The sequence below is a fragment of the Apodemus sylvaticus genome, chromosome 7 (assembly GCF_947179515.1).
Source record: "Apodemus sylvaticus chromosome 7, mApoSyl1.1, whole genome shotgun sequence".
NCBI lineage: Eukaryota > Metazoa > Chordata > Mammalia > Rodentia > Muridae > Apodemus > Apodemus sylvaticus.
In genome coordinates this window covers 15,591,552-15,615,319 of record NC_067478.1, presented here as the reverse complement: position 1 = coordinate 15,615,319, position 23,768 = coordinate 15,591,552, and the positions used below count along the sequence as shown (strand labels likewise).

General features: G+C 42.1%; 1 protein-coding gene and 1 pseudogene across 1 annotated transcript in view; one reads left to right on the top strand and one right to left on the bottom strand.

Annotated features, from left to right (window-relative positions):
- The window catches only part of Ip6k1 (inositol hexakisphosphate kinase 1), a 44,144-nt gene that overhangs the window by 8,007 nt on the left and 12,369 nt on the right, over window positions 1–23,768 (top strand). Inside the window, exons 2-3 of the mRNA XM_052187309.1 lie at window positions 11,447–11,791; window positions 19,445–19,655. Of these exons, the coding sequence (XP_052043269.1) occupies window positions 11,569–11,791; window positions 19,445–19,655 (434 nt within the window). The 5' untranslated portion in view covers window positions 11,447–11,568. The remainder of the gene's footprint in view (window positions 1–11,446; window positions 11,792–19,444; window positions 19,656–23,768) is intronic.
- LOC127689480 (60S ribosomal protein L32-like) lies at window positions 16,666–17,724 on the bottom strand (annotated as a pseudogene).

Here is a 23,768-nt window from a genome sequence, read left to right as displayed (position 1 = left end):
AGCTGTGTAGCCCAGTTGGACCTGAACTTAGAATTCTTCTGAGTTCTGGAATTAGAGACATGTGCCACCATGACTGACTTTGACAGTTCTTTAGCTGATTGAAAATGTTTGTAGCATCAGTGTTAATAACCACAAAGGAGGGATGAGGAAATGACTCAGCAGGCAGGAGCTCTAGCAAGCTGCTCTTCCAAAGGATCTGAGGTAGGGTTCTAGCACTCAAGTCGGGTGGCTTATGGTGTGACTCTAGTTCTGACTACCTATCCACTTCCCTATACATAATTAAAAATCTTAAAAATAATAACAACAAAGAGGGGAAAAAAACCTAAAATGTCCATCAGCATCATCTGATGACTAGATGAGTAAAAGGGAAGGGGGCTGGGCATGGTGTCACACCTCTAATGCCAGAACTTGGGAGACAGAGAGAGACAGGTGGGTCTCTGAGGTTAGCCTGGTCTACAATATTGAGTTCTAGGACAGCTAGACTACATAACATGGATTGTGTCTAAAAGAAACAAAACCCCAAATAAACAAGAAATACTGATGTATATTATATTTGAGTCTCAGAAATGTGTAGGGTTTAAAAATCCAGATCTAAAAGTCTGTATTTGTGATTCTGTTTCTAATCAGTATCCAGAACAGATAATTTTATAGGGACAGCAAGTAGATTTGGGGTTTCTTAGGGCTTCTAGGTGTGGTGGGTATGGCATGACAAAATATATTATTTCTTTTTGAGATAAGTAAATGTGTTAAAGTTGTGGTGACAGTTGCATGTTTTCTAGACTGTACTAAGAACCAGTGAATTGTACCCTACCATGTCTGGATTATGTTATGTGGGTCATCTCAGTAAAGCTGTTATTTAAAACATAGGCTTAGTCTGAGATGGTTCTTTGAGTAAAAGCTTTTGCCCCCAAACTTCATGATTCAAGTTCCATCCCAGGACTCATATAGTAGAAGGAAAAAACAACCCTTGTCCTTTAGCCTCCATATCTGCTGTAGCATGTGTGCTTGTTAGCCTTTTTTAATGCATTAATTATCCCATAATCTCTGTGCCACTTTACCGTTTATCCAGAGAAAGATGTAGGGTTTATTTTTTTAGTTTTAAAAGTTTGGACAGGTGGGGGGCCCCAGAGAGATGGCTCAGAGGTTAAGAGCACTGGCTGCTCTTCCAGGGGTCTTGAGTTCAATTCCCAGCAACCACATGATGGCTCATAACCATCTACAATGTAATCTGGTGCTCTCTTCTGGCCTGCAGGCATACATGCAGGCAGAACACTGTGTACATTAATAAATAATAAATCTTAAAAAAAAATAATGGATGGGGCTTGAGAGATGGCTCAGAGATTAAAAACGCTGCTTGCTCTTCCAGAGGATGCAGGTTCAATTCCCAGCACACAGCTGTCTGTAACTTCAGTTCCAAGGGACCTGACATTCGTATGTGACATACATGCTGGCTAATAAACACCAATGCACATAAAATAAAAATAATCTGATTTTTTTTAAAAGTTTGGGAATTATAAATCACAGTGCTTTAGTTTTTTTTTGTATTAAATGTAGGGAACTTGCCTTTTCCTCTTTAACAGCTTTGCATCTTGGGTAGTACTAGGAAATTGAGCTATAGCTAGGTAATTATTTCAACTGTGGGTTGAGCAAGTTTTATTGGAATTTTGTGGCTCTTAATGAGATACTGGCCTATCTTGGATCTGTTGGTAAAAAATCTTTGTTAAGGATATAAAGGCTAATAACACTATATAGGGTCAGGAGTTTTTTTAAAAAAAAATTTAATTAAACATTTTTTTTTTTGAGGTTGGAGAGATGGCTCAGCGGTTAAGAGCACTGATTGCTTTTCTAGAGAACCTGGGTTCAATTCTCAGCATGCAAATGTCAGTTTACAACTGTCTGTAACTCCAGTTCTAGGGGACCCCACACTCACATATATACATGCAGGCAAAACACCAATGTACATAAAATAAATAATTTTAAAAATGTAGGGGGTGCTGGAGAGATGGCTCAGCGGTTAAGAGCACTGCTCTTTCAGAGGTTGAATTCAGTTCCCAGCAACCACCATGGTGGCTCACAACCATCTGTAATAGGATCTGATGCCCTCTTCTGGTGTTTCTGAAAAGAGCAACAGGGTACTCATATAAATAGATAAATCTTTTTTTAAAGGAGTTGGGAATCCCTGGAATTGAAAAAAAAATCGGGGGGAGGGGGAGTCACCATATAGCTCCAGCTAGTTGTACAACCTAGGGCTTTCTGTGTTGCTGAGTCTGAGCTGTGACTTTTCTGCAGGCCTCTTCTGTCTATTTATGGCTGAGATTACAGGAGTGTTGCTGGACCTAGCTAGTCCTGAGGTCCTGTTAGATAAAAGCATTAGTCATGATGAAGACAAATGAAACCAACTTTTCTTTAGGAAGTTTATCCTTTTAAACGTAAGATTACAGTTAGAGTATGATTTCATGGGTATTTTTGAGACAGGGTCTCACTATAAAGCCACCGGCTGTCCTGGAACTCACTCTCTAGACCATGGTGACCTAATCCTGAGTTTGCAGAGATTCGCCTGCTTCTGCCTCCCAAGTGCTGGGATTATAGGTGTGTGCCACTATGCCTAGCATAGAACCATAACTTTTTAATAGAGCAGGTAAAAAAAATATTTTCCAGTTGTAGATGGTTGAATACCACATAGATACCATGTGGGTTGTAGTAACCAGTTGTAGATGGTTGTATACCACATAGACACCATGTGGGTTGTAGTAACCAGTTGTAGATGGTTGTATACCACATAGACACCATGTGGGTTGTAGTAATCAGTTGTAGATGGTTGAATACCACATAGATAACACTTGGGTTGTAGTAACCAAACCTGGGTCCTCTGCCCGGGCAGTAAGTGTTTTACTTAAGCATTGAGTGAGCCAATCCCGCAGCCCCTTTTTCTTTTTTTTTTCTTTCTTTTTAAAATTTATTTATTTATATGAGTACACTATTGCTGTCTTCAGAGTAGCAGTAGTAGCAAGAGTCGATTGGATCCCATTACAGATGGGTGTGAGCCACCAGTGAGCAGTCAGTGCTCTTAACTGCTGAGCCATCTCTCCAGCCCTTGTTTTCTGAGGTAAGACTTCATGTAGCTCAGTGTAGTCAAGGGTAACCTTGAACTTCTGGTCCTCTAGCCTTTATCCTCTGAGTGCTGGGATTATGGTTTTATACCACTATGTCCAATTTTGTGTCATGCTTGGGTTAAACTTAGGGCTTTGTACATGATAGACAAGTAGTCTACCAACTGAACTACATCCCCAGTCTTAGATTTAAATGTTAATGCCATTTATTGCCTAAGGGGACGTTTTCAGCTGATTTTCTTAGAAAGGCTTTGCTATGCCTTGGGTATTACAGGTTTTCTGAGGGATTTAAAAAAAGAAACAAAACAAAACCAGAGTTTCTAAAAACAAACAGAAAATAAAAGTGGACTTAGGACTAGCATATCACCCAGCTATAGTACTCCTGTATTCACCCAAGAGAATCTAAGTGTCCAGCAGATACCTATATATTCACTAATTGTGACACCATTCACAGTAACTGAGGTCTGGACTCAGTCTAGCAACCCATCAGAAAATGAGTGGGTAAAGAAACTGGCACACGTACACAGTGGAATTTCACATAGAGGAACCCTGTCTCCAAAAAGCCAAGAGAGGAGAAATTGTGTAACTTGCATGATGAATGGAGCCAGAGATCATCATATAAAGTGAAATAAACCAGAATCAGAAAGACAAATGATGCATATTTTCTTTGTAGCAGAATCTTTGTTTTTAAAGAACATTTATTTAAAACAAGAAAATAGAAGGTACATTATTTAGCCACAGGAAGGGGACAAGTTGGGAGGTGGGTAAAGGGCACAAGAGAGGCTAATTCAGGTTGATTATGAACAAAGTCCATGATAGCACGTATGAAAATGTCATAATGAAACCCGTTGTTTTATATAATGAGTATATACTAAAAATGTCCCTGAGAATTATATTACTACCCTTGCCACACACAAGCTGTAATGTGAGGGTTCCTAGGATACCATTCTTTGTTTAGATGAAGTAGTCAGTTATAGCCATTTCTTAAGAGTAAAGACTTTATAATTGTTGCCTTCAGGTCTTTTTTTTTTTTTTTTTTTAAATAGCGTCTCAGGTTGTCCGTGAACTCTGTAGGTGGCTGAGGATGACCTGCCTTCTCTTCAGCGTTTAGCTGGCTAAAGCTACACAGAGAAGTGTCCTTGTTAGACATTCCTTCCATCACACCCTGTAGTGTGCAAAAGCACAGGAAGAGCTGTCGGTAGTTTTGGGGTTCCCACATCATTTTGCAGTAGCAGGGAACTGAACAAGAGACCCGTGGTGTGGACTGCTGCAGTGCCCTGTTTGTCCATACTAGACCCTGCTTAACACTTACTTTTCCAGCAACAGGCAAAAAAAGGAAATGATGTTTTAGTCTTTCCTAGCCGTGGAACCTTTCTCAGCAAGTCATTTTCCTGTGGTACCAGCTGGGGATGCCGACTTTCCCTACCTCAGCATTGGTGTGATACAGAGGGGTCCAGTTACCACTTACTTCAGCTAGTCAGATCTTTACAGCACTGAGGATTGAACCGATGTCTTCAGTGTTCTCTGCAAGAGCTCTACCACGGAGTCGCGTCTCCAGCTCTTTACTGCTTCTGTTGAGATACTGAGACAGGGTCTCACTCTTTAGACTGCTTTAACTGTGTATGTAGCCTGGTAGGATTTGAATTTGTGATTTTCCTGACTTAGCTGGCATTATGAGCCAAATGTACCAAGCTAGGTTTTAATGACTTTTGATATTAAATGTGGATGGTACAGCTAATACTAAAGAGTTCATTAGCATAGAAAATAGATGAATACCAGGAAGTTCTAACCTGTTTGGAAAGATAAATTATAAAATACATGTTTGAGTTAGATATTTCATGAGTGTCTCTCAAGAACATCCTGACCATGGTGAACAAATATTAAATTAGAAGTTTTTTTTTTCTCTATTTTCCTTTTCTCTCCCTCCTCCTCTCTGTGTCTCTGTCTCTCTTAAGACAGGATTTCTTTTTGTAGTCCTGGCTGTCCTGGAACTCACTCTTGAGACCAAGCTAATCTTGAATTCAGATGCTGCCTGCCTCTGCCTCCTGAGTGCTGGGATTAATGATGCCACTAAACCCAGCTATTTTGGAGACTTTTGTGGGGTTTTTTTGTTGTTTTTTTTTGGTTTAGGTTTGAGTATTGAACTCCACTCAAGGTCTTGCACATGCTTGGCTGGTGTTCTATGATGGAGCTAAATTCTAACCAACTGTGAATAAATATCAATTACTAAGTTTAACAAATTTGAGTAATGAGGGATTTGATTGGTCAGAAGTAGAGAGAACTTAATAGAAAAAACTACACATGGGAATGGTCAGATCCCTGCGCTATTAAACATGGTTAAGGAAGGGGACATGGCTAGGGGCCACACCTCGTTGGATGGGTACAGCTTTGTCTAGCTAGATGTCAGAAGCATTGTGGGGTTTATGTTGGCAGAACATGTTAGAAATCAGCATTTTAGAACTTAGTGGGTAGATTCTGTTTACAAGGAAATGTGTCACCAGAAGCACTACACTGTGAAGTTGTTGAGTGAGGTGTTAGAGGAAGCTGCTGGCCTCTACTCCATGCATCGTGGGAGTCAAAACAGCTGTGGTTGGGTTCTAGGAAAGCTGGCTAAACGGTGGAGGCCTGGTGAGAGTCAAATAATGGAACCAGAATGAGAAGCTTCTGGGTTTGCTTTAGTGTCTGTAATGGCTCTACTAACAAGCTTAGCATCCACTAGCTTTCTAATCAGAAGTAATGATTTCATTCTTCTTTTTTTATGAAGTACACAATGGAGAGTAGATTATTATTCTCAGATAATTACCTAATCATACCCACTCCCTTATTTTTGAGGAATTTAATCTAGCCTGGCCTTGAATTCACAATCTTCCTGCCTTAGCCTTCTGAGTTGGAATTACAGGGTGTACAGCCATACCCAACTTTACTTTGTTTCTTTAACACAGGATTGATTTGAACTGCTGTCTTATTCTGGCCTAGGATAACTTGTGCTTTGCTTTTTTCATCATAGGTTTGTTTTGAGTTGTTTTAAAACACACTGGGTTCTAGGAAAGCTGGCTAAACGGTGGAGGCCTGGTGAGAGTCAAATAATGTCTAGTCACAACCCTAGTACTCAGTGTGTATGTGCATGCACACTTATGTGCCTCCTTTGAAAAAGGCCAGAGAACAACCTTGGGTTCATTCTTCAGATGATGTTCATATTTTTGAGAAAGGGCTAGTACTGGCCTGGAATTCACCAAGTAGGCCAGCCTGGATGGCCAGCAAGTTCCAAGGATTGCTTCTACTTTCCTAGTGATTGGAACACATGTCCCCATGCTCATTTTTATTATTCCTTTGTTAGACTCTCAGCGACCTGCCTCCTAGGAGGAGCTGGATTAAAGGGCTGGACCACATCTGGCACCGCAGCAGCGGCTTACAACCACCTGTAGCTCTAGCTCTAATAATAGCAGGAATAATGACAACACTCACCATAGTAATATTGTGAGTGTTGTGTTCATTTGTAGTCCCAGCTACTTGGAAAACAGAGGCATCAGAAGAGTTGCTGGAGTACAAATTCAAGGCTACCCTGGGTAAAAGCCAGACTCTGTCTGGAAAAGAAAAAGAAAAAAAAATCATCCTTTAAAAGCATGTGATAGTCTGTCATGTTCCTTTCACTGGCTGCGTGATATAGTTATTTTGTTGTGCTAGGGATTGCTCCCAGGGCCTCCTTACGCATGCTAAGCATGCACTTTACCAACATGTCCTTAGAGCAACACGTCTCTAGCACTGATGCATTTGTTTTAAAAGTAATAAAAATGGAAGTTGGGGCTGGAGAGATGGCTCAGCAGTTAGGGTCACTGACTGCTCTTCCGCCTGCGGTCTTGAGTTCAATTCCTGGCAACCATGTGGTGGCTCACAACCATCTGTAATGGGATCCGATGCTCTCTTCTCATGTGTCTGAAGACAGCTACAGTGTACCCACATAAATAAATAAATCTTTATAAAAAATGGAATTTGTAATACAATAAATAGAACATTATGAACTGATTTTTGATGTGATTTGCAAATTTGCCTGTGAAATGTAAAGGTACCAAGGATACTTTGGTTAATAAAAAATTACTGCCTAACAAGTGCAAGTGGTTACTCTGCAACCATAAGGAAGTGTGTTGGCTACAGAATCCTGATTTCTGAGCTTAGAGGACATATTTGCTGCTGGGAGTCTGTGGGATTCTGCCTGGCTGAGGGAGGGGACAGGGACCAGGTATTGCATTGCAGACTGTTGAGACTGCTTTTCTGGTTCTTAAATTAGTCCTGACCTTGTTTGCAACCCAAGCTCATCACAGTTTCTCTTGTTTGCCAGGACTTTGCATTCACTGCCACTTTCTAGGCTTATTATCTTGTTGAATTAAATTAGACCTAAGAAAAACAAAACTAAAACACCCAACCCAAGCAAAAAACCCCAACCTTTTATTTTATGTCTCTTAAGTTTTATTCAACAAGATCTTTTATCTGGCTCCTTATTTATTGTTGAGATCATTTGTGTATGCCTAATCATTTGTTTTTCCTTTAGTATCATTGATTAAAAGTTATTCCTTTGCTTTGTAGGTTCTTTTTTTTTAAATCATTTTATACAATTTTTTTTTCTTTTTTCTAGACAGGGTTTCTCTGTGGTGTAGTCCTGGCTATCCTGGAACTCACTCTGTAGACCAGGCTGGCCTTGAACTCAGAAATCTGCCTGCTTCTGCCTCCCAAACGCTGGGAGTAAAAGTGTGCACCACCACTGCCCAGGTCAGTTTTTGTTCTTTATGTTATTCTTTTCTTTTCTTTTTCTTTTTATTTTTTTAGATTTATTTATATGAGTACACGGTCCCTGTCTTCAGACATACCATTAGAGGGCATCAATCCCGTTACAGATGGTTGTAAACCACCATGTTGTTGCTGGGAATTGAACTCAAGACCTTTGGAAGAGCAGTCGGTGCTCTCAACTGCTGAGCCAGCTCTCCAGCCGTTTTTATGTTATTCTTAACCTGGCTACATTTAAGCTTGGTGGTTTTGTTTTTGTTTTGTTTTGTTTTTGGATTTGGTTTTTTGAGACAGGGTTTCTCTGTATAGCCCTGGCTGTCCTGGAACTCACTCTGTAGACCAGGCTGGCCTCGAACTCAGAGATCCACCTGCCTCTGCCTCCCAGAGTGCTGGGATTACAGGCGTGCGCCACCACAGCCAGGCTTAAGCTTGTTTTTGATTCACTTATCAAGTCTTTGAGAGTTTACACAGAATTTTATGTTTTCTTTATTGCTGGCTTGGAATTCTGTTTGCAGAACCAGAACCTTTTTGTTCTGATTTTGGTAGAGATGGGTGATGGTGCCTGTACTCAGTGCACAGGAGTCTAGGATAGGAGGAATTGTCCTAGGCTTGGCTACAGGCTAAGACCCTGTCTCAAAGAAAACAAATGCGTGCGTGCGTGCGTGCGTGCGTGCGTGCGTGTGTGTGTGTGTGTGTGTGTGTGTGTGTTTATGGGCACATATGTTCACATGGTGCTTGTATGAAGGTTAGAGTATAATTTCTCATGTTGGTCTTTGCCTTCTACCTTCCAGGGACAGTGTTTGTTTGAAAAAAGAACTTGGTAAATTGCCCAGACTGGCCTCAAATTTGATATCCTCCTACCTTAGCCACCTTAGTGTTGGGATTAAAGGCCCTACCACCACATGTGCCACCATGCCAGACAGTTTAAAGACTAAACTTTTAAAAAATGTATTGTGTGAATATATGTTGGGGCAAGGCAATTGCCACAGCGTGAGAGTGTGTGTGTCTGTGTGTCTGTGTCTGTCTGCCTGCCTGCCTGTCTGTCTGTCTGTCTGTATAAGTCAGAGGACAACTCTGGAGTAGGTTTGTGACTTCTGGGAACTGAAGAAGTTGTCAAACTTGTGAAGCATTTTATCCATTGTGCTATCTTGCCCAGTTCAAAGTCTCAAAAGTGATTTATTTTTAAGTGTGTGTGTGTGTGGTATATGCACGTGAGTGCAGGTGGCAATGGAGTTAGAGGTCAGATCTCCTGGAGCTGCAATTAATTATAGGCCATTGTGAGCCACCTGACCTGAGTGCTGGGATCTCATTCCAGCTCTCTGCAAGAGAGGGACACAGTCTTAACTGCTGAACCATATTGACTCCCAGTTCAGAAACTGTAGAAGGCAGTGGGGGAGTGAAACCTGGGAGAATGTTCTGGGTAGAGGGAATGACTAGTGCCAGTGCATCTGTGTGAGAAACAGTATGGAGACGGATTGGATTGTCTAGAATGGGATAACAAGCAAGTTGAAGAGGGGTAGCATATGACGTCAAAAAACTGGAGTTGAGGATGTAGTGGATGCAGGTACAGAGGGGTTTAGTGAGGAGAGAGAGGCCAGCTGCTTTGTCTCTATTAGGTTTTCCTAGAATGAGTAGGCTGCTGGATATGTGAGTCCTGAATCTTGACCTGAAAATTAAGAGACTAGGTGAAGGGAGCATCAACTCAGACACAGGAAGGTGTGGGGAGTAGTGCTTAGGGACAAATGAGGAAAAGCACACCAAAGAGAACTTAGCAGTTTCTTTCCACCGCCTAGAGCAGTGGTTCTCAACCTGTGGGTCCCTCAGACCATCTGCATATCAGATATGTACACTGTGAGTCATAGGATAATGGGGTAATGGTGTTGGACACCTTTAATCCAAGAATTTGTGAGTCAGAGACTGGTGGGGCTCTGTGAGTTACAGGACAGCCAGCCTACACAGAAAAAAAAAACAACTAACCCATGTTTTAAATATTCCAGTCTAGTCTCAAACTCCTAGTGCAGGTTAGCCTCCTAGCTTTTTACTCTGAAAACCAAGCTGGCCTCGAACTCAGAAATCCACCTGCCTCTGCCTCCCAAGTGCTGGGATTAAAGGTGTACACCACCACTGCCCGGCTCGGGCTTTTTTTTTTTTTAAGACAGAATTTCATTCTGACCAGGTTGACCTTATGTCTCCAGCCTCAGCCTCCTGAATGTGAGATTCTAGGCGTAAGCCATCACACCAGGCAAATCAGGCAGTCAGCCTAAAATACCAATGCAGAGTGTTTAAAACAGGCCAGACAGACTCTCTTGTAGTTGAAAGGTCATAGTAAGCTCAGGCAGAGCAGTGGAACTCCATGACGCCATGACCACAGTCCACTCAGAGACACTGACAGGGTTTCAGCTTTCTTACTAGGAGTCCCCAGGGTGAGAGTGCTGTTTGCCCTGCATGGCAGATGATGAGGCTCCAGGGTATCTGAGGGCTCCTCAGTGTCCCCTGCTGCTCCAGCCTTCAGTCCCTCAGGATTGTAGTCTACCTACTACAATCCTGACTCAAAAGTGGATTTGGTATTAAAGAAATGACAAGAATTTTAACCTTTCTTAAGGGAAAGAAAAAGTGACCTCAGAGGGAAGGTACTCTCTAATACAGAGAACTCGCCTATCCCACAGGGAAGGAAGACTGAAAGTAGAGAGTCTGAATTCAACTAAGGGAAAGCAAAAGAAACGATTTTTTAAATTGTTTTAAAAAGTGGGTGTCATGGTTCACACCTTTAATTCTAGGGCTTGGGGGGCAGAGTGAGTCAGATTTCTGACTTCCATGCCAAACCTGGTTTACAGAGCCAGTTCCAGTCTAGCCAGGGCTACACAGAGATATCCCTTCTTGGGGGGGGGGCGGGGGGGCATGTGGATTTGCTTTCAATCCTGTCAGAGAATGGCTTTTCATGTCTGGTCCTTTGTACCTTTAGCAGAGTTTTGAAACTAACATGACCTGATGCTTAAGGTAGAAACTCTTGTCTTGAGGACAGCAAATTTAGGGCCATACTGGGTGATAATGGGGAAATCTTGTTTGAAAAAAAATAAACATAAAAATATTGGCACAGAATTTCAGTTTGGCTGATGGAAGCCTCTGTTGTGAAGGCAGATGATGGTGCTGGTTATACAAGCAGTGTGAATGTACTCAATGCCACTGGATGTATGCTCAATGGTTGAAATGCAAACAAGACCCAAACACACTTCTCTTGAGTCAGGATGAGACCTTGAACAGAATGTCTATCTGTTGCTTTTTCTGATCCTTTCATTTTGAAGCTTACATAGCCGGGTTAGTTTTCATACTGATGATTGTGACATGGTATATCTCTGAAGTGGAATCCTCAGAGTATTTAGAGGGAGTTGGAAGGGAGCTGTGTACACAGAATGATGGGTGGAGACCAAAGCAGCATCATTTTAACAAAATTTTCCAGCTGCCTCTTAGGTTACTAGCATACATGCAGTTTCCTGATGCACATCAGGAAACTCAGTGGCCAGACATTTGATTCCCTTTTCCTATCTTATTTTTTCCAGGACAGAACAATAAACTAAGCAGACTCTGACCATTGGCCTCCCACTAGCCAGGTTCAACTTAGCTCTCTTGTGGTCCATGTGCTGCATCGTCTGCCGTCAGTGTGCAACCGGCCCCCAACGCAATGTGTGTTTGTCAAACCATGGAAGTGGGGCAGTATGGCAAGAACGCAAGTCGGGCTGGAGACCGAGGAGTCCTCCTGGAGCCCTTCATCCATCAGGTGGGCGGGCACAGCAGCATGATGCGGTACGACGACCACACTGTGTGCAAACCTCTCATCTCGCGGGAACAGCGCTTCTACGAGTCACTCCCTCCTGAAATGAAGGAATTCACCCCAGAGTACAAAGGTCGGTCAGTGGTCCTTATTGTGAGACTAGCAACCTTTGACTGACAGGTCTTGGCTCAGTTGTCCTGTGGTGTTTGCCCTATGATGTGGTTGTGGTTCTTTATTATCTCAGTTTGTTAGGTAAAATTAGAAGCTGAAATTATCAGAAATGTTTTTAGATCGTGAAAAGCTGAGAAAAATGACAGCAGGAAGACCCATTGGTAGAGAAAAGACTGTTGTCAAGGAATCCCTTGTTTGTGACACAGGTCTAGCAGAGAAGGGGACAATTCTTTAATCCCTAAGGATAAAGGGGTGCTTTCCAGGTTTTAAGGTGGTTGAACAGCTGGCAAGCAGATAGTGGTGCATGTTTGTGTGTGCTGGAGAAGGGGATTTATGGAATATTCAGGAGCCCTGATGTATTAAATGTTTGAAACAGTTTTAAGACAAGAGCTGGCTTTATAGAACAGAAAGAATCTTGCAGGTGTCTTGGAATCATGCTAGATTAGCATCTGTTCTTTGCACTCTGTATGTACTATTAATTACTATGTATATATATATGTTTGTTTGTATGTGAGTACACTGTAGCTATCTTCAGACATACCAGAAGAGAGCATCAGATCCCATTACAGATGGTTGTGAGCCACCATGTGGTTGCTGGGATTTGAACTTAGGACCTCTGGAAGAACAGTCAGTGCCCTTAACCACCAAGCCATATATCTCCAGCCTCTCCACCACTCTTTTTGTTTGTTTGTTTTTGTTTTTGTTTTTTTGTTTTTTTTGAGACAGGGTTTCTCTGTATAGCCCTGGCTGTCCTAGAACTGTAGACCAGGCTGGCCTTGAACTCAGAAATCCGCCTGCCTCTGCCTCCCAAGTGTTGGGATTAAAGGCGTGTGCTACCATGCTGGGCTCTACCACTCAAAGTTTCTATTGTGTATCCCTGACTGTCCTGGAACTCACTCTGTAGACCTTTAACTCACAGTTTACCTGCCTCTGCCTCCTGAGTGCTAAGATTAAAGGTGGGACTCACTAATCACTACCGTAGGCCTATTCAACTATTTTTAAAATTAGTTATTTTATGTGTATTGGTGTTTTGCTTACTTGTGTGTCTGTGTAGTACATGTGTGCCTGGTGCCTGCAGAGGTCAGAAGAGGGTGTTGCATCCCTTGGGACTGGTGATATAGATGGATGTGAGCTGCTATATGGGTGTTGAGAATTGAATCTTGGTCTTCTAGAAGAACAGCTAGTGCTCTTTTTTTTTTTGGACTTGGTTTTTTCGAGACAGGGTTTCTCTATAGCCCTGGCTGTCCTGGAACTCACTCTGTAGACCAGGCTGGCCTCGAACTCAGAAATCCGCCTGCCTCTGCCTCCCAGAGTGCTGGGATTACAGGCATGCGCCACCACTGCCGGCCAGCTAGTGCTCTTAACTACCAACGTATCTCTCCAGCTCTGTCTGTGAGTGTTTTGCTGCATATCTGTGTGTACCACATGCATGCAGAGGTCAGAAGTAGGCATCAGATCTCTTGGAATTACAGATGTGTTATACTCTGCCATTGTGGGTGCAGGAAACAAAACCATAGTCTTTTGCAAGAGCAGCAAGTGCTTTTAACTGCTAAGCCATCTCTCTTGCCCCATATATATTTTTATAACTGCCCAATGTAAGAGCTGTTTATTCATTTGAGATAAGATCTCAACTATGTAGTCCAGGCAGAGGTCTACTTGCTTAATTTTTTTTTTTTTTTTAGTTTATGCTTGTTTTAACTTAAGAATTTATTTATTTGCGTGTGTGCGTGTGTGTGTGTGTGTGTGTGTGTGTGTGTGTGAGTGAAAGTAAATATATATGCATACCAGAAGGGAACATTAAATTCCTCTGAACTGACAGGTGTTTGTGGGATACCAGGCCTCTTATGTTGGTGCTGACATCTGAACTCTGATCCTCCTGATTATATAGTAAGCACTATTAATTGCTGAGCCATCTCTCCAGTCCTTGTAAAATTGTATAGAACCAGGCTGGAGAAATGACTCCGTGGATAAGAGCATATGCTGTTGTTGCAGAGACCCAAGTTTGGTTCCCAGCACCCACATGACAGCTCACAACTGTCTGCAACTCCAGTTCCACTCACTTGTGGGGTGTACTTAAATATATAGTCAAAATGTTCTCATATACATAAAAATTAGTAAGGCTTTAAATGTTTTTTTAAAAAATTAGTTACAATTTTAGTCATTGTAACATTTTTTTACTTAGGGAATTTTCCATTTAGCAATCTAAGTAAGAGTTGACTTTGATTTTTTATTTATTTATTTGTTATGTATTCAGCATTCAGTCTGCATGTGTATCTGCCTGCTAGAAGAGAGCACCAGATCTCATTACAGATGGTTGTGAGCCACCATGTGGTTGCTAGGAATTAAACTCAGGACTTCTGGAAGAGCAGCCAGTGCTCTTAACCTCTGAGCCATCCCCTGACTTTGATTCTAAGTCTGAAAAATTATTATGGAAAAATATATAAAGTTTTGTTGTATAATTTTGTTGTATAATTTAATAGCATTAGGTACACTGACATAGTTGTGTGGCTATAACTACTGTTCATTGTGAAATAAGTACTGTGAGCATACTAAATAAAAGCCTCCCTGTGCGTTCTGTGTGTCTTGAAAACTTCTTTCATTCACAAATAGTGTAGATAGTCCACATAAATGAAACTATACATTTTCCTCAATTTGTATCTGGCTAATTTCACTTAGCATGTTTTTAAAGTCCATCTATTTCATAGCATGTGTTTGATTTCCTTCTGGGAGCTGGGGCTCAGTGGTGGAGTGCTTGCCTGACCCAAGTAAGGTCCTAGGTTTGACTCCAGCACCACAAATAAAACAAACCATAAAAAGAAAAGGTTTATCTGTATTATTTGTATGTTTGCAGGTATTCTTATACCATGGCATTCATAGAGAAGACAGAGGACAGCTTTCACGAGTTGTTTCTCCTGCCACCACGTAGACTGTGGGTTGAGTTCATGCCTTTAGACCTGGCAGTGGACGTCTTCACCTGCCTGACCATCTCACAGGCCTGTTAAGAAAATTTTAATGAGGGCTGGAGAGATGGCTTGGTGGTTAAGAGTGCTCGTTGCTCTTTATTATGATTATGATTATTATTAAATTTACTAATTTACTTACATTCCGTTAATAGCTTACCCTCCTGCTTACCTCCCCTTCCCCCATGACCCTTTTCCTTTCTCCTTGGAGAAGAGGCGGCTTCCCATTGATCTCAGTCCACCTTGGCATATCAAGTTCAGTATGACTAGGTGCATCTTCTATTAAACCTAGACAAGGCAGCCCAGTTAGGCAGAAAGGAATCCAAAGGCAGGCAACAGAGTCAGAGTTAGCCCCTGCTTCAGTTAGGGTTCTCACGGGGAGACCAATCTGCACATCTGTTACATATGTGTAGGGCGGCCTAGGTCCATCCCATGTGTGCTCTTTGGTTGGTGGTTCAGTCTCTGTGAGCCACTCTGGGCCCAGGTTTTCACCTGATGTCCTTAACCCCTGGCTCTTTCTATCCTTCTGATTGCTGCTTTTAGAGGGCCCAGGTCCAATTCCCAGCACCTACATGGAGGCTACAGCTGGAGGCTACAGTCATCTGTGACTCCAGTTTCAGAAAATCTGACACCCTCTTCTGGCCTCTGTGGATACTGCATACGTGTGGTAAATAGACATGCACTCAGGCACAAATGCATATATATACATGAAATAAAATTTTAAAAAATGACTGGGCATGGTGCTGCACGCCTTTAATCCCAGCACTTGAGAGTTAGAGGCAGGTGAATCTCTGAATTTGAAGCCAGTCTGGTGTACAGAGTAAGTCCCAGTACAGCCAGGGCCACACAGAAATTCTGTCTCAAAAAAAAAAAAACAAAACAAAAAACAAAAAACAAAACAATAAAAAATAAAATTAAAACACGGCAGATTAGTTACATTCATATTACTCCACCTTTTGGATCTCGTGAGTAATGTTGTAGACAAGGACCTGAGTCCTACTGCTCAGTTCTGTACATAGTTGAGTATGTACAGAATTCTGTATATACTTTTTTTTCTTTTACAGTATTAGGGATTGAACCTAGGAATTGAGTGGGCTAGGCAAGCATTCTACCACTGAATTATATTCCTATTCCTTTGTTTGTTTTTTAAGAATGCTAGGAAATATATTCTACCAATGTATCTATATTCCCAGACTCTTTATATTTTAATTTGTAAAAAAGAGGCAGTTTTTGGAGTCCCCGGCTCCAGCTTGTACAGTGTTTGGTTTATTTTAGCCTCCGCTTGTCTTTGTCCTTGGAGCCCTGTCCACAGCTCCTCAGTCTGCAGCCCCCAGCCCCAGGCACTGCCTGACCATCCTGTGTTAGATGCTCTGCTCTGGAAACGTTAGCATTTGTGATACAGAACCCCACCTAATTTCTTCACAGTACTTCTTAAAATCTGTAGTTGCTTTTGCATGCTTACTTGGCAAAAGCAAAAGCTAATGATAGATATGGAAGGAAGTGTCTTCCCCATCGTGGAGGCGCCTGTGGTCGCCTCTTATGTGGTAGTGAGACACTGCCTCCCTCAATATCACAGACTGAGCCAAGGTTGTCTGAGGCCTCATTTAACTAGGAGTCCCAGCCTGTGCAGATAGATACAGCTGAGTTGCAAAGAAAAAAGTAAAATTATTTTTCCAATGAACAATACAACTCTTTCAGCTGAACTATTATTTGAACAAAAGGAATGTATTCTGGACATACAAAGACTGAATCAAGATGGGAAAAAGAGGCTAATAGAAACAGTGGCTCTTTTCTGGAAGAATATGACAGTTCTGGGGACAGTCAAGTAGAGTGTGAGGGAGACTGTGACCAGGAGGGTGGTCAATCTTAAACAAGGTCAAAAGGCCTTGGTGAGGGCTTGCTGAGAGAAAGCCATGCTCATGGACTGGTTGTGCGTGTGAACCCCTTGGAGGTGTGAGTTTGAAGGATTTTTCTTCTGACAGGACCCAGAAGGAAACAAGTGCAGAGGACAGAGTGCCTCAGCCACTCCCTGCAGAAGGGGGGCTCATGTACACCAAAATGGGAAGTGTAGAGGTGTTGTTGATGGACACAGGGTGGCATATGCAAGTTCCAGGATACTTTCATTGTTGTTTCTTGTTTTTAAGAAACCTTTTTGATTAGATTTCTGAGTATTGTTTCTGTTTTATTGTGTTGTTTCTGAGTTATTTCTGTTTCTTGATCTGGAAGAAATTAATCTGGTTGACAAATACATACAACATGAGTTGGAGAGATTGCTCAGCAGTTAAGAATACTTTTTTGAGACAGGGTTTCTCTGTGTAGCCCTGGCTGTCCTAGAACTCACTCTGTAGACCAGGCTAGCCTCAAACTCAGACTCAGGCTGCCTCTGCCTCCTAAGTGCTGGGATTAAAGGCATGGGCTGCCCACCTTTAAGAATACCTTTGGGGGGGGCAGTTTTTGTGATTTTATCAAAACACGAAGCATGCACACAAGCGATCTGTTCGTGTTCTTCACTGCGTAGCCTGGTGTTGGGATTGGTGACTCTGATGGCCAGCTGTGCTGCTCTTTCTACGATGGTTTTTCGGTTCTTAGAGGACACATTGTGAGCAATCTCAGCACAGTAAGATTTGTCACACATCAGCAGCACTTCCAGCTCCTTGACGTCGTGGACCAGAAACTTCTGGAAGCCGCTGGGCAGCATGTGCTTGGGTTTCTTGTTGCTCCCATAACCAATGCTGGGCATCAGAATCTGGCCCTCAACTCTTCTCTGCACCCTGTTGTCAATGCCTCTGGGTTTGTTTCTGCCAGTTTCGCTTAATTTTCACATATCAGTCTGCCTGGTGCGGGTTGAACTTCTTGGTCCTCTTTTTGACAATCTTGGACTTCACCAGAGGCCAGAGGGCAGCCATGATGCCACAAAACAGATGGCAGCCACCTTGTAGGCAGCACCGAGGAAGAAGGAAGAGTACTTCTTATTCTTAAGGACCCAGGTGTGTTTCCAACACTCATGCGGAGAGTCACAATCACCTGTCGCTCCAGTTCTAGAAGATAGGATACCTTTTTTAGCTTTGTGTGATACACTTGCATACATGTGAGCAACACACTTACATATTAAAGGAGAAGCCAGGCATGGTGGTGCACAGATGTGATCCCATCACTAAGAGGCAGAGGCAGGCAGAGCTCTATGGGTTCAATACAAGCCTGATCTAGAGTGAATTCTAGGACAGCCAGAGCTACAAGGAAAAAATGTGTGTCTGTGTGTCTGTCTATAATGGTGTAAGTAAAAGTGGAAGCCAGTCGTGGTAGTGCCTTTAACACTTTCCATGCAGAAACAGGTGGATCTCTGATCTGTGATTTGGAAGAGGCCAGGGTTACATAATGAGACTTTAAAAAAGTACCAGGTGAAAAAGGAAAAAAACAGACAACAGGCATGGCCACACACACCTGTAACCCTAACACTGGGAAGTGAGGTCAGTTTAAGGTCATCTATGTCATAGTGAGTTTGAAGCTTAGCCTGGTCTATCCAAGGCCCCGTCTTATAAAAATAAAAAAAATGGAGAGAACAAATTATTCCATGGGATATGGTGGGGAAATTCAGGAAGGCAGTTCACCTTAGAGACTTCAGAATAGAAGTCTATGTGGGAAACTAAGAGAGCACTGTGCTCAGTGTGGGAAGGAAAAAAAAATACTTATTTTATGTATGCGAGTATACTGTTGCTGTCTTCAGACACACCAGAAGCTACCATGTGGTTGCTGGGGAACTCAGGACCTCTGGAAGAGCAGTTAGTACTCTTAAGGGCTGAGCCATCTCTCCAGCCCCTGAGAAGAAAATACTTTATATATGAGCACTGTCTTGGAGATAGTTTGTTTGTTTCTTTCTTTTTTTTTTGGTTTTCCGAGATAGGGTTTCTCTATGTAGTCCTGGCAGTCTGGAACTCAGTTTGTAGACCAGGCTGGCCTCGAACTCAGAAATCCGCCTGCCTCTGCCTCCCTCTGCTGGGATTACAGGCGTGCACCACCACTGCCCAGCTAGTTTGTTTCTTTAGGTAACACAGTCAGGCAGAAGGAAATCAGCTCTAAGGATCACAAGCAGTTGAGTAGATAGAGGGTTAATTTTTTAAGTATCCATTTTTTTGAAAAGGATTTTATTTTTGCTTTATGTGTGTGAGTGTTTGTTGTATGTCTGTGAACCACATGCATCTTTGGTGGCCCATAGAGCCAGAACAGTACATTTGATCCTTGGAGGCAGAGTTGGAGACATTTGTGAGCCAGCATTTGGGTTCTGGAAGTTGAACCTCAGTACTCTGCAAGAGCAGCAAGTGCATTTGATCACTGAGCCATCTCCTACCCTCTAGAGCATTACATTTTGTCTGTTTTCAATGTCACCTAGAGAATATTTGTGAGTGGTGAGTTACTGAAAGCAGAAGGGTAAAGGGAAATGTAGAAAATAATTACAGATTTACCCTCATCAGAGGTGAGCAGTAGGTTGAGAGTGAATGCAGTCGTCTGTTTTTGGAAATGGGTGTCTGCTGGTCATAATTCTTAGTGGATCCCCAGTTGAGTCAGGGCAGGTGATGTCCACGTCTGTGAGAAAGCAGGACAGGCATGCACTCCACCAACTTTGATATTTGTTAATCAGCTGTTTTTTTCTCCAACAGGCGTGGTTTCTGTCTGTTTTGAGGGAGACAGTGATGGTTACATCAACTTGGTAGCCTACCCTTATGTGGAGAGTGAAACTGTAGAGCAAGATGACACACCAGAGCGGGAGCAACCTCGGCGCAAACACTCCCGCCGGAGCCTGCATCGGTCTGGCAGTGGTAGTGACCACAAGGAGGAGAAAGCCAGCCTGTCCTTTGAGACCTCTGAGAGGTAAGAGGGTATTGGACAGAGCTTGATGGCACACATTGAATCCTAATGATACCAACATTCAGGACAGTGTTGGAGTTCTTGTTAGGGTCCAGGAATCACTGAAGGAATTAGGGGAATTTGAGGGAGGAGTAGGTAGGTGACCTTTATCCTAATTGGTTGGCTCTTGTTTCTAAGGATTTCTGTATCATAATCTAGGTGGAATCCTTTGTTGTTGTTGTCTCTTCTTTTTTTTAGGATTTTGGAGTCTCTGTCATATTAAATGTCATATTCAGCAGATCCCTGACTGGTATGAAGGCTAGTGCCTACCTAGCATATCTGAGTTAAACAACCTTTACCTGTTCTCAGTTAATATGTTTCAAACTATACCTTGCAAACATGAAACAAGAAAATAAAGCTCTAATCTTATAGTTAATTGTAATCAGTACTTAGCATGACTTTAATATATTTCTGAATATATTAAAGGATATGATCAGCTGAGTGTGGTGGCGCACGCCTTTAATCTTAGCATTTGGGAGGCAGAGGCAGGAGGATTTCTGAGTTCGAGGCCAGCCTGGTCTACAGAGTGAGTTCCAGGACAGCCAGGACCACACAGAGAAACCCTGTCTCGAAAAACAAAAACAACAAAAAAAAACCCGAAAGGATATGATCATTTATAAGGTTACTGATTATCAACTTTATTTTTTTAAAGGTTTATTTATTTATTATATGTAAGTACACTGTAGTTGTCTTCAGACACCCAGAAGAGAAAGAACATCAGATCTCATTACAGATGGTTGTGAGCCACCACGTGGTTGCTGGGATTTGAACTCAGGACCTTTGGAAGAGCAGTCAGTGCTCTTAACAGCTGAGACATCTCTTCAGCCCCCAACTTTATTTTTTAATTATAGTAATTTTACGAGACTAAATCCTATTAACTTTGAGCCTTAAAGATCATAGTTTTTAGTTGAAGTTCTTCCAGTATCAAAATAAAGCTTTTTTTTTAGCTCATAAACATATTTCATAAAGAGACTTGATACTTTTCTGACCTTGGCTGAGGGAGCTTCTTATCTGTGCCTTGGACTGAAAGAAGGGAGGCTGCTTTTGGAAGGGGCCTGCAAGCTAGAGCAGGACAACTGAGCTAGAGCTCAGGCAAAGGGAATGGGCTGGGCGTGGTTCTTACCTTTTTTCGAGACAGGGTTTCTCTGTGCAGCCCTGGCTGTCCTGGAACTCTGTAGACCAGGCTGGTCTCAAACTCAGAGATTGGCCTGCCTCTGCCTCCCAAGTGCTGGGATTAAAGGTGTGTACCACCACCGCCCGGCTGTTCTTACCCTTTGTTTTTGTTTTGTTTTTTTTATTTTATTTATTTTTTTTATTTTTGTTTTTTTTTTGAGACAGGGTTTCTCTGTATAGCCCTGGCTGTCCTAGAACTCACTCTGTAGACCAGGCTGGCCTCGAACTCAGAAATCCGGATGCCTGCCTCTGCCTCCCAGAGTGCTGGGATTACAGGCATGCACCACCACCGCCTGGCTCTGTTCTTACCCTTTTTTAATGTTGTAAACCTCTCAAACTGTTTTTAAATTAACAAATTTCTCAAATTTTTAATCCTGGTATTATTGCCATAGTTTCCAGTCTAATATATTTTGACATAATAAAAAGATAAAGCTACAAGAGATAAAAATAAGACTTCAAGAATATATATCTAATTGACATTACATTGCATTAATCAATAGCTGTATTTTTAAAATGAAAATCTTCTGTTACCATATTATTTTTATCATTAGATCTATAGCTATTATAATAGGGATTCCCTGGACCCTTTTTATTATAATTATTTTTCTCCATGAGTTTGTAACTTGATTGCTGTTGTCCAACAAAATTTCCTCCTTCATTGTACACATCATGCATCAGCAAAGACGTGCTAATAAACATCTAGCAAAATTTAAAATGTCCCATAGCTTTGTAACAGTTTAAGCAGTTCTGTGTCTATAAGATCATCAAGTGTAATAACTTTGTGCCATAAAGTTTGGCTGCCAACAAGAAAAATTTCCATATATGAACACATGTAGGTGCAGCTTCAGTACCTCATTAAAGAAACATTTTTAAATCTCATTTTTGTAAGTTAATTTTTTTTTAGGGTAGGAATTGCATAAAAAAATATTATCCCAATTTAAAAGTATTTTTAGAGACCTTGGTTAGCTCATAATATATGTTGTTGCTCAGGATGATTTTAACCCTGAGTTGTTTTAAACCAACTTTCTGTTACTGATATTATAGATTATTAACCATATATCATAAATTATAAATTAATAGTTTATAACTAAGACATGTAGATTATAGTAAACGTATATAAGACTGGTCAGAAATAAACATGTAGTGGCCACATATATTTATACATTTAAAACAGACAATTTTTTTGTTTTTTGTTTCTGTTTTTCGAGACAGGGTTTTTCTGTATTGCTCAGGCTGTCCTGGAACTTACACTTGTAGTCGAGGCTGGCCTAGAACTCAGAAATCCACCTGCCTCTGCCTCCGCCTCCCAAGTGCTGGGATTAAAGGTTTGCGCCACCACTGCCTGGCTGACAATTTTTAAGTTGTAATTTTAAGGGTGGAGCACCTTGCTACGTGTTGAATCCAATTCTCACGGGCATAGATGTTTTGTAGCCATCAGGTTACTTACCAGGGAGGCTGAGAAGCTGCTGGTCCCTTAAGAGCAGCCCGCATAGAGCCCCTAGCTTACTGCCATCTTGAACGAGGCAGGAGGCAGGGCTCCAGGGGCAGCACCAGCTTGTCAGTTTTTGTTGCCTTGATTCAGTCACTTTTTTCTAAAAGTCCTTGAAATGAGTTAAAAATAAGTCAAGGGGTAAACAACTAGAGATGAAGTTTTTTACCATTTCTGCAAATCCAGATGTTCCATAGTGCAGGAGTTAAAGATGGAGGAGAGACTTGAGTTTTACAGATAGCACTGTATCATTCCCCAAGGGTGGTGGATCTGATGGCCACTCGTTCCTACAAAAGATGGTTCATTTTCCAACCGTAAAATTGAACTTAGAATTTTTTTGGTCAGGTATTTGAATTCCTTGAAGTGTAATTGAACTAGGTTCAGTGGAGTGGAGCTGGCTGGCCGTCCCATGGTGTCTCTCAAAGTAATAATGGAAAACAAATAAATCACAAGCACATAAAGCATACAATATATCTATAGGTGTTCAAAAAAGAAACCAAATGAATCTGATGGTGGTCTCTCCCTGGTGTCAGGCCCCAACTATTAGGAGTGACCCACTAGCATCCACCAAACCCTGTGTTTGGCTGGAGTTCTTTAGCTCCCACTGCCACTTGGGAGGTCGATGGAGATGGCCTCAAGAAAAATCACCCTGCATTGATCAGAGCAGAAGACAACTCTGAGCAAGATAGGACAAGAGACAAAAACACAAAGACACAGGACACACAGAGGCACCTTAACTCATCAATTGGTGGAGAACCAATTGCTTCCCTAAAAAACAAAACAAAACAAGGTGGGGTGGGGTGGGGCAGCAGCAATCCCGGACGAGCCCCCAAATGTTGATGGTTCAAGAATCACTGAAGGAAGACCCTAGACTCAAAATAGTATGCAAAGGAAAAGAAGGTTTATTCTGCATAAATTATCAGCATGCAGGGGTCAACGATTCATCAGAACAGCAACTTGGAAGTGAGCGAACAGGCTTAGTTTAAAGCTGATAAGGGAAATTCCAGGGAGTAGTAGGTGAGTGATCTTTATCCTCATTGGTTCGCTCTATCTCCAGGGTACAAATGACTCTGGGATTGGTTAGAGTCTAGGGGCTTTCCAGAACCATTACTGGGGGCCTAGGGACTTTCCAGAACTGTTGCTGATTAACTATTCTTTGCTTAGGCCAGATGATCAGACAGCTCCTGACAGGCTGCCTGTGGGCTGTGGTTCTTGCCTGAACCAGTTTTTTCAGTCTGGGAAACAGAAACTTATGCCTAGTCCCCTGAACTGGCATTTTGTAGCTTGTCAGGGAGTCAGCTGAGCTCAGTCCTTTCATCCTGACACATGATTAAAGAATATGGTTCTCAACAGTGGGGTGGGGGGGTAACGTGTGGGTGGCTGGTATTTGTGGGTTACTCCCACTGATAGCCTCC